At 44.4% G+C, this 15,898-nt stretch overlaps 1 protein-coding gene and 1 long non-coding RNA gene across 3 annotated transcripts in view; one reads left to right on the top strand and one right to left on the bottom strand.

Annotated features, from left to right (window-relative positions):
• Positions 1 to 6,105: 6,105 nt before the first annotated feature.
• LOC116554013 lies at positions 6,106 to 14,100 on the bottom strand. Its single transcript, XR_004270011.1, has 3 exons — positions 13,425 to 14,100; positions 8,094 to 8,100; positions 6,106 to 6,116 (listed from the first exon to the last, which is right to left on the bottom strand). It is a non-coding gene; the product is annotated as an uncharacterized LOC116554013 (long non-coding RNA).
• A 98-nt stretch (positions 14,101 to 14,198) lies between these two features.
• Positions 14,199 to 15,898, top strand: part of CACUL1 (CDK2 associated cullin domain 1) — a 64,482-nt gene continuing 62,782 nt past the window's right edge. The window contains exon 1 of one of the 2 annotated variants that reach the window (XM_032281789.1): positions 14,199 to 14,853. In XM_032281789.1, the coding sequence (XP_032137680.1) occupies positions 14,487 to 14,853 (367 nt within the window). In that variant the 5' untranslated portion in view covers positions 14,199 to 14,486. The remainder of the gene's footprint in view (positions 14,854 to 15,898) is intronic. The other variant, XM_032281788.1, reaches the window with a different exon arrangement.

The following is a 15,898-nucleotide window of genomic DNA, read 5'->3' as shown; positions in this document are numbered from 1 at the left end:
GTGCAAAGTTAAAAAATAAAAACGTTTAGGCTGGGCACGGTGGCTCAAAAAAAAATTAAAAACTTTAGAAAGTAGAAAAGTTAAAGTAAGCTAAGGTTAACTTATTATTGAAGAAGGAAATGTTTAAAAGTAAATTTAGTGTAGTCTAAGTGTACTGTGTTTCTAAAGTCTACCATAGTGCACAGTAATGTCCTAGGCCTTCACATTCACTCACCACTCACTCACCGACTCAACTTCCAGTCCTATAAACTCCATTCATTTTAAGTGTCTTATGCAAGTATACCATTTTTATCTTTTATATCATATATTTTTGCTGTACCTTCTCAATGTTTAGGTATGTTTAGATACACAATATGTTCCAATTGCAGTACTCAGCACAGTCACATGCTGTACAGGTTTGTAGCCTGGGAGCAATAGGCTATGCCGTATAGCCTAGGTGTGTAGTAAGCTGTGCCACTGAGGTTTGTATAAGTACTCTGTATAATGTTCCCACAACAACAAAATTGCCTAACAACCCCTTTCTCCGAATGCATCACCCTCATTAAGCAACACATGACTGTATTATTAGGCATGGTGCTCTGGGCCACATGGAAAAGCTGTATAATGCTGTGGCCATCCTCACCGTCAGACTCCCACCAGGCTGGAGTGCAGTAGTGAGATCTCGGCTCACTGCAACCTCCACCTCCTGGGTTCAAGCGATTGTCCTGCCTCGGCCTCCCAAGTAGCTGGGATTGCAAATGATCACCACCACGCCCAGCTAATTTTTGTATTTTTGGTAAAGACAGGGTTTCACCATGTTGGCCAGGGTGGCCTCAATCTCCTGACCTCGTGATCTGCCCACCTCAGCCTCTCAAAGTGCTGGGATTACAGGCATGAGCCACCACACCCAGCCTCAGCATTGGTTTTAAGGGGAATTTTAGTCTAGAGGAAAGGCAGCCCAGGCTGGATGGAAGAGCCCCTGGTATGGGCCTGGCACAGAGTAGCTTCACAATAGCTATCAGATGCCTTCCCTGACTTGGAATTATACAACCACATCAATGACCTTCCCATTTTCAAACCTTAAGAGTGGTGCTTAAACTCTCACCTCAGAGATAATTGTGCCCTAGAAAGAATTTTCCATTTTGAGTCTCTGATGACTGCATGGGAAGGCCTGTTTCCTTACAAAACATGCCTCTCAAAATGTCAGGACAACTGAACTGTTCTCATAAAGCTAAACATATTATAAAATCCTCAATTACAATTGTCCTTTCCAACAGTCCTTGACAGTACTTTGTTGCCTTTTGAACTTAATTTTGTTCTTTGCTTTGCAATTAAACACATGAATGACTGACTGAAGTCCTGTGAATGACGGATAGAGATTAGAATGCCCACTTGCCTCTCCCTAATGGTTTCTATCTGTGTCTAAACTGGATTAACTTTATAGCTTCTTTCTTAATCACTGGTATCAGATCATCCAGTTTTCCATTTTCTACTCATTTTATCAAGTAATGAGGCAAAGCATGCAATTTTTATAAACATATACTATTGACCAGATACATAGAGGGTTGCTGCCAAAACTGACCTGTGGGCTAGCAGGAGCACCCTGGTGCCAAAGCTGATGTTTGGGTTTAGAGTATGAAAGGCAATTTGAGGTATGATGTATGAAAGAGCTGATTGTGTGTGAAACAAGTGAAGTGGAGACTCATTTGTATCTGCTGTCTCTTAAATATGACAAGATAGATACTACCTCCTCTTGGATGATTAGTGTGGCCTTCAAAAGGCACCCTGGCCTCTACTCAGGGTTAATCCATTGAGAGTGTTGGTGCCAAAATCGAAGAACCAGGTGTCTTATTGCTCACAGCTGCCAACTTCAGGTCTGCCTAGGGTACCTGGCAGTGATGGCTGACAGTGGAGATCCAGTCCTGCATTTCAATGCCAGGAAGGGCCCCCTCGCAGGCCACAGCTGAACTGTGTTAGGCCCAGGTACCCTCTTCCTCTAAGACTCCATTGGCATTGGACACCCTGGAACACTCAATGTTGTTTCATCACCCAAAGTACAATGACTTTCAATAAACTTCTGAGCTGTTGTTTTTTATTTTTTGGATGGGGTTTTCCTCTTGTCGTCCAAGCTAGAGTGCAATGGTGCAATCTCGGCTCACTGCAACCTCCATCTCTCGAGATCAAGTGACTGTCCTGCCTCAGCCTCCCAAGTATCTGGGATTACAGGCATACACCACTATACCCAGCTAATTTTTGTATTTTTAGTAGAGATGGGGTTTTGCCATATTGGTCAGGCTGGTCTCAAACTTTTGACCTCAGGTGATCCACCTGTCTCAGCCTCCCAAAGTGCTAGGATTACAGGCATGAGCCACAGTACTGGCCATAAACTTCTGAGTTCTCATCTCCAAACTTCTCTGTAATCCTCTGATATAATCCTTCATTCCTTTCCTCCTGTATTACCTCCCTCACTGTGACTTCTAGAACTGTTGCTCCATAATCAGCATGTATTAGTCCATTTCATACTGCTGTGAAGAAATACCAGAGATTGGGTAATTTAAAAAGAAAAAGAGGTTTAATGAACTCACAGTTCCACATGGCTGGGAAGGCCTCACAGTCATGGCAGAAGGCAAAGGAGGAGCAAAGGCATGTCTTACAAGGCAGCAAGCAAGAGAGTGTGTGCAGGGGAACTGCTCTTTATAAAACCATCAGATCTTGTGAGACTTATTCACTATCATGACAACAGCATGGGAAAAACCTGCCCCATGATTTAATTATCTCCCACCAGGTCCCTTTCACAACATGTGGGGATTATGGAGCTACAATTCAAGATGAGATTTTGGTGGGGACACAGCCAAATCATATCACAGCACATTCTTTTTTTTTTTTTTGAGACCAAGTTTTGCTCTTGTCCAGGCTGGGGTGCAATGGTGTGATCTCGGCTCACTGCAACTTCCACCTCCTGGGTTCAAGTGATCCTCCTGCTGCAGACTCCTGAGTAGTTGAGATTACAGGCATGTGCCAACACATCTGGCTAATTTTTGTATTTTTAGTAGAGACAGGGTTTCACCATGTTGGTCAGGCTGGTCTTGAACTCCTGACCTCAGGTGATCTGCCTGCCTCAGCCTTCCAAAGTGCTGGGATTACAGGCGTGAGCCACTGCACTCAGCAGCACATTCTTCGATGTATTTTTTGCTTGAAATCTTCCCTCCAGGTTCTTGACTTAACCTGAGCTATTCTCTGAGCACTGCCTCCTTTGTGACCTCTGAAGGGCGCACTTTTTTCTTATGTCTTATATTCCTCTGATAGGAGGTGGTGTTTGTGTCCTCCTTGTTCCCACAACTGCTTCAATCCTTCCCTTCCCTCTTGTGAGCTCCGCTGAGGCTCCCATCATTGAAGTTTTCCACCTCACCTCCTCATAGAAACGATCTCCTGGTCATTATCAACCCCCCACTCTTTATCTCAAAAAAAAAAAAAAAAAAAAAAAGAGTCTCACTCCTTCTCCTGGGTTAGAGTGTAGTGGTGCAATCTCAGCTCACTTCAACCTCTGCCTCCAGGATTCAAGTGATTCTCCTGCCTCAGCCTCATGAGTAGCTGGGATTACAGGTGCATGCCACCGCGCCTGGCTAGTTTTGTATTTTTTTGGTAGACACGGGGTTTTGCCATGTTGGCCAGGGTGGTCTCGAACTCCTGACCTCAAGTGATCTGCTCACCTCGGCTTCCCAAAGTGTTGGGATTACAGGCATGAGCCACTGCACCCAGCCAACCTCCTCTGTTTTGTTCCTGGATGGCCTTAATCTCCATGCCAACTCCTGCCATCATTAATTCTCTTGAGGGAAACATCATCCCCATGGATGGCCCTTCCAGTCCTCTGACTTCTTACCTCCCTGGCCTCCTCACCAGGCCGAAGTCTAACATTTGCAGCAGGAGTGCAAATTGACTCATTTGTATGTCTAAATATTTAAATGTTATACAAACAGCTAACAAGCTGCTAAATAACACACTTCCTATACTCCTTTCTTGACAACCATACCTTCAGATTATAACAAAATAAAAAATGCATGTAAAGTTATGGTAAAATAACAAGGACAAACTATTATTGTGTACATCTGGGTGTTCTTTTGATGGACTGGCAACATGTGGATGAGTAATAAAAAAATCATACATAATTTATAAATTATATTTAGTTTATGAAAGTTAATTTTCTTGCCTTCGTTTAAGCAAATTACCAATTATGTTGTTATAATCAAGACTTTTACGTAATTTATGTTCTATTGAGAGTAATGGCAAATTAGACAACCTTTCTGGGGAATTATGGTTCTTAGGGTGTTTCTCATTAATTTGAAAATGCAGAAACTATGTTCCGCTGAGGTCAGAGCAACTGGAATTGTCAATTAAGTTCTTAAAGCCATAGTTAGGTGGGAAATGAACTATAAATTTAATATATCATGCTCAAACATTTTAATGAGGTTAGGCTGTATATAATCAATCACTGTCACAGAAAACAGTACAAAATATGTTAATTTCATTATATAAATTTGTATCACTAGTATCATGAGTTTCACTATCTCCAAGCAATATCAAGATCAATACAGTACTTTTAAGTATTGCCCAGGCTGGAGTGCAGTGGTGTGATCTCGGCTCACTGCAACCTCTGCCTCTTGGGTTCAAGTGTTTATACTGCCTCAGCCTCCTGAGTAGCTGGTACTACAGGCATGTGCCACCACATCTAGCTAATTTTTGTATTTTTAATAGTGACGGGGTTTTATCATGTTGGCCAGGCTGATCTCGAACTCCTGATCTCATGATTCGCCTGCCTCAGCCTCCCAACGTGCTGGGATTGCAGGCATGAGCCACTGTGCCCGGCTCCTTTCAAATCCTTTAATCTGGGATATAATAAGAAAATTGACAACAGCAGCATGTTATTCAATTTATTAAATTTTTTTTCCAGATTGTATCCTGATCTAAAATGGCCAAAAATCATCTCCAAAGAAATTAAAGGAAAATTTTGGAAAGTCATACATGAATCTTCTTCATGGTCATACAAACATGTTTGTTTCCTTTCAAATTTTCTTTAAAAATAAAATTAATCATCCAAAAAGTAAAATAGACAAACTTAACTCTAGCTTTCTTTTGCAAGCAACAGTTCACACCAAGTAATTGTGGATAGTGCAAATACAAAAGTAATTTCATTTTCCACTAAAGAGCACAATTCACTTATATTTGAAGATCATCTATTGTTTCACTTAAGTCTTCCAGAGCATCTCACCTATCTTGTGTAAATGAAATCAGATTGTTTTAACACAGTGAGTAGCTCCAGGACTCTGCATTAGAACATAAAAATGGACACTTGGCACAACTGGGAAATGATATTTTGCTATGAAAGACTCTATTGCATCAATGCCAACCGGAATGGATTTGAGAAGTTAATTAGTTTTCTCTTTTAGTTAAATGCTTCTGTTGTTCAGATTCTCGTTGCACTCTGAAGGAGTTTCTCTCATTCGTATGACACCACCCAGAAACGTTCATGGCATCCAAATGTGGTTGCTTTCTAATTTGAGGACCAAAAGTGCAGAGAAGCACTTAATGGGAGCTGTGTGGTGTGAGGCATGAGAGTGAATGTGTAGAGTGTGTTTACACTGTGCCAGCTCTGAGCATTGAATACCAATGGCTGTACGCCCTTGGTAAATTTACTGTGTGTAGCACACAAAGGGCACATGCACAGCCCTTTAAAATGTGGGGCCAATGGCAGTGGGCCCTTTTGAGGTGAAGTCTCCTCACCCCCAGGGACTTTTGCTTGCACTCCATCTTGGCCAACCACTCCCACAGTCCCACTGTACCTGTCTGTGTTTCTGGTTGCAAGCAACAGAAACCAATGCCAGTTAACTAAAGTAGAAGAGGAATTTGTTGGAAGGACATTGAATAGCTCACAGAATCAACATGAAGTTTGAGGAACCTGGCCTAGAACACAGACAGAAAGCAAGGAAAGCTGGGCAGTTGAGAATGCAGCTGAGGTCACGCCAGAGGGGCAGCTTGGTTAACACATTGCCTCTCGTCCTGCCCTTCCTGTGAAACTTAACTCTGCAGATGTCATGAATCATTTCCAGTGATTCCTGTGGTTTTGTGTTACTCTCTTCAGACTCAAATACCTTGGCAGAAGGATCTGGATGGCTGAGCACAGCATGTGTGCCCTTGCTTTTGATGGTGGCGTATGGGGAGAGGCAATGTCTGGCACCCTTTGGCTTCCTGCACAGCAGTAGGTGGGGACTTGCCTCTCACCAAAGCACACAAATGTGAATGTGTACAAATAGGAAGGAAATCAGGCACTTGACAGCCAAACAAAAACAAAGACCAATGTCTGCTATTCCCACTGTAGGTCTTGTCACCAGCAGCAACTGCAATACCTTTGAAATAATGAATTCATTCTACCTTTGGGTTATGACCCATCCTGCTAGTTTCTTGCTTAAGGACAGATGTCCCTTGCAACAGCTCTTCAACCTCATGGACACCTCTCATCCATGAAAAACTCTACCTTCTCTCTAGCCATCTGCTCCATCTGTCTTTACTTTCTTATTCAGCTTGGAGTCCATGGCCGATTCATCATTTCCATTGCTCACTGAACTTTCCTTCCATTGCATGCATCTGATAAATTCCCAGCTTTGAATAGAATGTGATGCTCTTTCCCAGCTGTGTAGTAGAGTGAGCCATCCTTAAATCCTTTCTTTCCCTGGCCCTCAATGTCTAATCCACCGTCAAGTACTGTCCATTCTAATGTCAAAATATGTAGCCTAACGGTTCTTTCTATGTCCACTGCCATCCTTCTAGTCCAAGTCACTATTGTCTCTTGCCTGAAGTATTGCCACAATTCCCCAGTTAGTCTCTGTTTTCGCTCTTTCATTTCCTACAGGCCACTCCCCTCAGGGCAGTTACATGTCCTTATCAAATGTAAGTCACATTGGCCAGGCACGGTGGCTCACGCCTGTAATCCCAGCACTTTGGGAGGCCAAGGTGGGCGGATCACATGAGGTCGGGAGTTCAAGACCAGCTTGACCAACATAGTGAAACCCTGTCTCTACTAAAAATACAAAATTAGCTGAGTGTGGTGGCGCATGCCTGTAATCCCAGCTACTCGGGAGGCTGAGGCAGGGAATCACTTGAACCCAGGAGGTGGAGGTTGCAGTGAGCCGAGATCGTGCCATTGTACTTCAGCCTGGGCAACAAGAGTGAAACTCTGTCTCAAAAAAAAAAAAAAAAAAAAAAAGTGTAAGTCACATCATTTGCCATTTCTCTACTCAGAAACACTAAATCCTCAACAGGACTTACCAGGACCTGCATAACCCAGCCATGTCACCTTCACTTTCTGTGTATGCTGTTCCCATCCATTCCCCTTCACTTTCTGTGTATGCTGTTCCCATCCACTCCCCTTCACTTTCCACGTATGACGTTCCCATCCACTCTCCTTCACATTCTGTCTATGCTGTTCCCATCCACTTCCCTTCACTTTCCGCGTATGACATTCCCATCCACTCCCCTTCATTTTCTGCGTATGCTGTTCCCATCCACTCCCCTTCACTCTACTGCAGTCTCCTTGCCTTTCTTTCAGTTCAGAGATGATGCCAAACATCTTTGTTGGGTTGTCTCTTCTGCCTGGAATGCTCTTTTCCTAACTCACTGTCTGGCTCTCTTCTACTCATCCTTTCATCTTAGCAGAAATATTCTTTTTCAGAGGGGTTCTTCTTGATCCCCCAAAGTAAAATAATTCTCTCTGTAATGCCCAGTCATGGTATTCTTTCCCAGTGCTTGTCATGTTTTGGCTCATGTGGTTGTTTAGTGCTTGATACCTCCATGGAATGGAACTTCATGAGGAGCAGAAGTGCTTTTTGTCGTTTGCATTTTTTTTTTTTTTTTTTTTTGAGACAGGTCTCACTCTGTCACCCAGGCTGGAGGACAGTGGTGTGATCTTGGCTCACTGCAGCCTCTACCTCTGAGCTCAAGTGATCCTCCCACCTCAGCCTCCTGAGTAGCTGGGACTATAGGAGCACTCTACCACGCGCAGCTGATTTTTGTATTTTTCATAGAGACAGGGTTTCACCATGTTGCCCAAGCTGGTCTTGAACTCCTGGGCTCAAGCGATCTTCCTGCCTTGACCTCCCAAAGTGTTGAGATTACAGGCATGAGCCACTGCACCTGGCTCTCTGTTTACTCTTATAGCCCCCTGCACAGTACCTGAACACAGAAATATTGGTGAATGGAGTGAAAGAGACAGGCCTGCAACAAGGTGTTGGCAAAACTTCCCGCCCCCTGCCTGCTTGTTTTCTCCCAACCTCCTTCTGCCTCAAGTCGTTTCCTTCAGCTTTTAAATTCATCAGGTTATGAGAGAATCTTATCTCTGTTCCCCTGCTAGGATGGAATTTAGAATTCAGATGCTAAGATGTAAAAGGAAGGAGCAAAATTGAACATGGAAAGAAATACTGAATAAAGAATACTCCCCCGAGTGGCTACACATCTTCACTGTCATCAGTAATCTCAGTGTGCAACTATTGAGGCTTGAGTTATTTACATGGCTCTAATCCTCTTACGTTCTAATCAAGATCATTCCAACAGCTCTGCATTTAGATGTCCAACTGCATTAGGCATTCACAAATTATTTCTTTGTCAATGCTGTGTTGGTACAATTCTAATCTCCTAGGGATTAAACACAATTAAATTCATTCTTCTTTATCCTAATATAGTTTATCTCCATCAAAGTTGTGTTTTTAAGTTTTCCATGCTAATTCCTTCATGTAATTAATCGTCAATTTAAAGTGAATAGCAAGAAGAGAAATCACCCGTATGTCTGGACATTGTCTAGTACAATCGTTTCTGATTCAATGAGTTTTTGACTACTTAGAAGAGGCATGTACAATTTTTGGATTTTCTCACATATTTTTTTCTCCTCTTCTTTCCTCTTATTCACTTCTGAGCAATTTCATCCTTTACTAACAATGGTAGCATAGATGAAAATATGTAAAAATTGCAAGAATATTTTCTCTGAGGGATAAATGTATCACATAGTACATGCTATGTTGTCAGAGTTGACTAAAGAAGAAAAGTATTTTCAATCGGCCGCCATGGGCCGCACTTGTAATCCTAGCACTTTGGGAGGATGAGGTGAGCCCAGGAGTTTGAGACCAGCCTAGGCAACATAGTGAAACTTTACCTCTACAAAAATTACAAAAATTAGCTGGGCATGGTGGCGCACACCTGTAATCCCAGCTACTTGGGAGGCTGAGGTGGGAGGATCCCTTAAGTCTGGGGGGTCAAAACTGTAGTGAGCCATGATCATGCCACTGCATTCCAGCCTGAGCAACAGAGCAAGACCTCATCTCAAAAAGAAAAAAGTCTTTTGATATAAAATATGATTTCAAGTAGATTTAAGCTAATCATAGATTTATTCATTAAAAAGTATTGAACAATTACAAATAAATGTTGTGTGGGAAAGTGACAATGTATTTAAAGCCATATAAAAACTAATTCTTAATGATCAAGTTTCTGTAGCCCCCCCTCATGTTTTAACTATTTTAGACAATTGGCCACATATGCATTTTGTGATGAAACAAACATGGGTTATGTCTTTTTTTATTTTTACTTATTTATTTTTTTCTTTAAGATGGAGTCTCACTCTATCTCCCAGAGGCTGGAGTGCAGTGGTACAATCTTGGCTCACTACAACCTCCGTCTCCCAGGTTCAAGCGATTCTCCTGCCTCAGCCTCCTAAGTAGCTGGGATTACAGGTGCCTGCCACCACATCCAGCTCATTTTTGTATTTTTAGTAGAGATGGGGTTTCACCATGTTGGCCAGGCTGGTCTTGAACTCCTGACCTCAGGTGACTCACCCACCTTGGCCTCCCAAAGTGCTGGGATTACAGGCATGAGCCACCATACCTGGCTAGTTATGTCTTTCTCGATTCTAATCAGCACATACATAATTTTGCATAGATATATTGATTAGGGAGGCATTTATGAAGGGAAGGTAGTGGAGAGGTTGGGATGTCAGGTAATAGGAGTTCTATAGGATTCCATACTTTGGCCTACAATGGACATTGTAGCCTACTCAGCACTTATTTAAACCTTCCAAATTGACTCCAATATTTGTTCTTCTATCCACTCCTTCCCCTCTCAGCTAATGTACTCTTCAGCCAATGTACTTAGGGAGAAACTGATCCCATGCTGAGTTCTAGGAATGGGCCTTATTTTCCAGGAATGAATCCATATCCTTTCCAGTAAGGGGCTCTGGGATCCAGGTGTAAGTGCCATGTGGTTGGTTTAGGAATGGGCCAATGAGACACTGTGAGGAAGTTTGCTGAGGGCTTCTAGGAATTTGCCCATAATAGAAAGCTACCAGAATTCACAGACCCTTTTCATTTTGACTTTCTTGTCCATGGACACGAGGCCGGTGACTGTGGCAGCCATTTTGTAGGAAGCCTAGAGGTGAAGCCTACTCAAGAGAGACAAAGACCACCACAAAGAACCAGAGCTCAGTAATGGCTGGGGCCTGCCTTACCTCTACCATTTCTACACCTTCTCAGTCTCTTAGCCAATTAACAGGCTTGATTTTAAAGCAATTTTTAATTCCATTTCTGTTTCTGGAACACAAAACAAACATTTTAACCTATGTAATCCCAATTTATACTTCCTTAATGTTTTTGTTTGTTAATCTTTAAGTTTCAGAATTCTTTTCCGATTATAAAAATAATACATGCTCATTGTAGAGAACCAAGAAAACACTGAAAGATACAAAGAAGATTAAAACCATCCGCGGGCTGGGCGCGGTGGCTCAAGCCTGTAATCCCAGCACTTTGGGAGGCCGAGGCGGGTGGATCACGAGGTCAAGAAATCGAGACCATCCTGGTCAACACAGTGAAACCCCGTCTCTACTAAAAATACAAAAAATTAGCTGGGCATGGTGATGCGTGCTTGTAATCCCAGCTACTCAGGAGGCTGAGGCAGGAGAATTGCCTGAACCCAGGAGGTGGAGGTTGCGGTCAGCCGAGATCGCCCATTGCACTCCAGCCTGGGTAACAAGAGCGAAACTCCGTCCCCACCAAAAAAAAAAAACAAAAAAAAAAACAAAAACCATCCTCAATCTCATTATCCCTAGATAACTGCTATTGAGTTTTGAGTTAGTTTCCTCTTTATTTATCCAAACTTACACAGAAATTTTACATATATACTTATCCTGCTTTAATGAAATTCACAGCCTAGTGGGAAATAGAAACAAACCAAAAAAACCAAAGAGATGAATACATTCGATTATGGAAGGTTATAATAACTATTAACCTGTGTTCACTGGTTTTGGGTCAATGTTGCTAATCATGTTATACCCCATCTCTGCAACCCAGAATAAATCATCAAAGGGTTTATGTTAATAACTATTAAAATATAACAATGTCTCATAATGCCACAAAATCAACCAGTTACCAATATGCCCATTTGGTTTCCCTTCAGTAGGTAGTATTTTTTATGGAAAGTTGTTCCGTCAGTGACTGGTTTCGCTCAACTGTCATTAGGTCTTGTCACAATAGTTTAGTTACAGCAAAAATGAGTGTTATATATTATTTTGATGAAACACACATGAAAGGTTCAGAATTCATCAGTGAGCTGGGTAAAAACCCTCAGAGCAGGGCCTTCAAGAAGATGGAAGTTATATTGCTATGATAGTACCAAGCTCATCAGTTCTAAATGTTTTCTAATTTCTATTATTATTTTACTACCCATGAGTTAATTGGAATAGCAGAAATATGGGGCTTACTAGTTATCTTTTGGTTATTCTTTTTCTTTTTTTTTTTTTTTTTTGAGACTGAGTCTCTCTCTGTTGCCCAGGTTGTAGTGCAGTGGCGTGATCTCGGCTCAAAGCAACCTCCACTTCCCAGGTTCAAGCAATTCCCCTGTCCCCTGCCTCAGCCTCCCGAGTAGCTGGGATTACGGGCGCATGCCACCGCGCCCAGCCAATATTTTTGGTATTTTTAGTAGAGACAGGGTTTCACTATGTTGGCCAGACTGGTCTTGAACGCCTGACCTCAGGCCATCCACCCACCTCGGCCTCCCAAAGTGCTGGGATTACAGGTATGAGCCACTGCACCTGGCCTAGTTATTGATTTTTAACTTACCTATTTAGTGAGCAGAAAATGTAGTTGCTATGATATAAATCCTTAGATATGTAGAGATTTGCTTTATGGCACAGTATGTTCAATTTTTATAAATGTTTAGCATATTCTTGAATGGAGTGTGTATTCTACGGTCATTAAGGCAATATTCTACAGGTATATGTTAGATTAAGCTTGGTAATTGTGTTACTGATCTATTCCAATCCCTTAAAGATTTTTTGGTCCCCTCGATCTAGGTATTGTTTCCTGTAATCAGCTGCTTAACAAATTATCACAACAGGTGGCTTAGAAAAACCAACATGCATTCTCAGTTCTGGAATCTAGAAGTCTGAAAACAAGTGTTGGCAGGGTCACGCTCCCTCTGGAGGTTCAAGAGGAGAATTTTTCTCTTCCAGCTTTGGGTGGCTGTCAGCTTTCCTTGTCTTGTGAATGCCATTGCTCCAATCTCTGCTTTTGTGGTTCCGTTATCTCCTCCTCTTCTCTGTGTCTTCTCTTCTACTTCTCTTTTATGAGGACAGCTGTCATTGGATTGATGGCCCATCTGGATAATCCAGGATAATTTTCTCATCTCTAGAACTTTACATCTGCAAACACCCTTTTCCCAAAAAAGGTCATACTCACAAGTTCTAGGGATTAGGACATGGACATACCTTGTGGGAGGCCGTATTCAACGCATAGTAGTTAGAGAGGGAGTGAGTTTGAGTTATTCATGCGTGTTTTTAAAATTCCTTTATGTTTGTATGCACAAACCAAAAATGTAGGTGAAACATCACCTACTCCAATGGTAGATTTCTCTGTCTTCTTATACTTTGGTCCATTTTTGCTTTATATATTTTGTGGCTATATGGTTGCTATGATATAAATCCTTAGATATGTAGAGGCTTGCTTTATTACACAGTATATTCAATAAGAGACACTTTTTTTACTCTATCTTCCCTGTATATTGGATATTGTTCATGTAAAGACTCTTTATCTCATCACACTCACCCATCTACCTAGAAAATGTCTGCTGATGATAAACCGTCAGTTGTTTCTCTGAAACAGAATTTGCCTTCCTTCTTCTGCTTTTCTTTTGCCACACATGGAATTCTACAGTTTTATGTTTTCCCCTTCAATGTATCACTTCATTCTTTTTTCTTTCTTTTTTTTTTGGAGACAGAGTCTCACTTTGTCACCCAGGGTAGAGTGCAGTGGCCTGATCTCGGCTCACTGCAGCCTCGACCTCCAGGGCTCAAGTGATTCTCCCACCTCATCCTCTGGAGAAGTTGGGACCACAGGCACGTGCCACCATGCCAGGTTAACTTTTTGTGGAGATGGGGTCTTGCTATGTTGGTCAGGCTGGTCTCGAATTGCTGGGCCCAAGCTGTCCTCCCGTTTCGGCTTCCCAAAGTGGAGGGATTACAGGCCTGAGCCACTGCGCCCAGCTGGCATTTTTAAAAGTTGGATTACTGGCCTCAGTGCATACAGGCGTAAAGGAATTTTAAAAACAGGCAGGAATAACTCAAACGCATTTCTTTTTTGCGCCATCCTGCTTTGTGTGATTCGGTTTTTATACTCGGTTTTGTGCGTTTGGGTCGCGACGGCTGGGGACTGACCAAAGAGCAGTCCGGCCACGGGCCGCCCAGGACGGTCCCATCCGTGTATAACTTGCGACCCCGGGGCCTCTTGTGGCCCCGTATCTTCGTTCCAAGCAAAAGCCGGGGCTCCCAGGCACTCAGAGGTGCAATGGCCTGATAGACCTGGAGAGCGCGAGAACACCTCCAATAACGCTGGCCAGTCCACAGCGACTGCACTGACCGGCCTTGCGCGCGTACTCAGGAGCCGGCAGACTCCTCGTTGTCTTGGTAACCAGAATGCGAACGCGCGTGCGCAGAACAAACACCTTTGTCACGGGAGGCCGGGTCGGGGCGGGGCCGGCGAATGCTAGTCCGGGCCCGTCGCTCCTCCCTTATCGGCTCCCGGCCAGCCGAGGCGGGGCGAACCTTTGCTCTGTGGCGTGGGAGTGATTCACAGCTCCCGCCCCTTTTCGCTGAGCTTTCTCGCCACCACGTGCCCTTCTGGCCGCGCCCCCAGCTGCCCTTTCCAACTGCCTATTGGAAGCCGCTGTAAAATGTCGTGAGGGGCGCCGCTGCTTTACGGCAGCCTCTCCCAGACTAGAGACCCGGAGCGCCCACCGCCGTCAGCCGCGTATCCTAGCGAGTCGGTCCCGCGGTGAGCGAGAGACCCTGCGCACCGCAGCCCTCCCCGCTGCGCCCGTTCCTGCCCCCGGCGATGTGAGCTCGGGGAGGCAGTGGTGCCCGCTGGCTCGGGGTTGAGACGGGCGGCAGGTGCCTGTGAGGCGGGCGGGTGCCGGGGGCCAGCAGGATGGAGGAAAGCATGGAAGAGGAGGAGGGGGGCAGCTACGAGGCGATGATGGACGACCAGAACCACAACAACTGGGAGGCCGCCTTGGACGGCTTCCGGCAACCCCCGCCACCCCCACCGCCCCCCTCGTCGATCCCAGCCCCTGCCCGAGAGCCTCCGGGGGGGCAGCTGCTGGCGGTGCCCGCGGTCTCCGTGGACAGGAAGGGCCCCAAGGAGGGGCTCCCTATGGGTCCGCCGCCACCGCCGGAGGCCAATGGGGTGATCATGATGTTGAAGAGCTGCGACGCGGCCGCCGCCGTGGCCAAGGCGGCCCCCGCCCCCACTGCCAGCTCCACCATCAACATCAACACCTCCACCTCCAAGTTCTGTGAGTCCAGCCTTTCCCAGCAGCCTTGGCTTTTCTCCACCCCACTCGGACGCCGAATTCAGCCCCTTTTGGAGCAAGCCCCGCTTCCTTTGTTTCAGGCCTCGGTCTTTCCTCCTTTCCCAGTCCCCCTTCCTCCTCCTGCCCGTCCCCTCCCCCTCATTTGGTGTCTGCGGCCAGCGCCTGAGCGGCCCTGGCTTCTTGTATTACCTGGCCTAGAGAGGCAGCCTGGTACACACGCAGCCCCAAGTTCTACCAACGCGATCCCTATCACAACTGGCTGTCTCAACATTGCGAAGCTCTTTTCGCACCCGTCTTCTCTTGAAGTTTCACCCTCAAAAGTGAGAGGAAAATAAGGCTGCCTGAGTCTCGTTAGGGGAAGGCCTTCAGTCTTTTGCAGCCGGAGAGAGAAATGAAGTCTGGCCACTTGTGTTCTTGTGCTTTTGTCCATGCTGTGTTAAAGAAGTCAGGAATTTGAAAGTTGACCTATATCTGCAGCTTGTTCTTCCTCTTCTGTGTTGCACCTTTGCATCCTGCTAGGGAAATATGTATGAGTTGCTTTCCGATGCAGTGGCAGCTCCGACATCGTTTTGAAGCTAATAATGCATAAAATCACTTTCAGAGCTTACACTCCTAAGAATAAGCGTTTCAGCATGGGTTAAGCCTTGTGTCCAAACCCAAGATTGGGTTGCTTATTGAACTTTATGCTAATGATCTGTCTTAACGCTCAATTGCACGCAGAAAGATTTAAGACCAAAATCTGTTTCGTAAAATGAAAATGACCATCACAGCCAGGGTTTTCTCTCCTATTATTAACTGCAAGTTTTGAATGGCATCTGGTAAAGCAACTGGAGAGTTCATTTCTGGTTACTAATTTTACCAAGCTGTCTTGTCCAATCAGCTGTGCGGAGAAAATATTTGCCTTGATGCAGATAGAGTAGGAATCTTACACACATTGTGGGAACAGCACGTAATTTTAATTATTTGCCTCAAGAGACTGCCTTAGTCAAAGACATTAATATGTAGGTTTGATTGGTGAGATTTATAT

The sequence above is a fragment of the Sapajus apella genome, unplaced genomic scaffold (assembly GCF_009761245.1).
Source record: "Sapajus apella isolate SASKATOON/1434 unplaced genomic scaffold, GSC_monkey_1.0 scaffold13, whole genome shotgun sequence".
NCBI lineage: Eukaryota > Metazoa > Chordata > Mammalia > Primates > Cebidae > Sapajus > Sapajus apella.
This window is presented reverse-complemented; position numbering and strand designations above follow the sequence as displayed.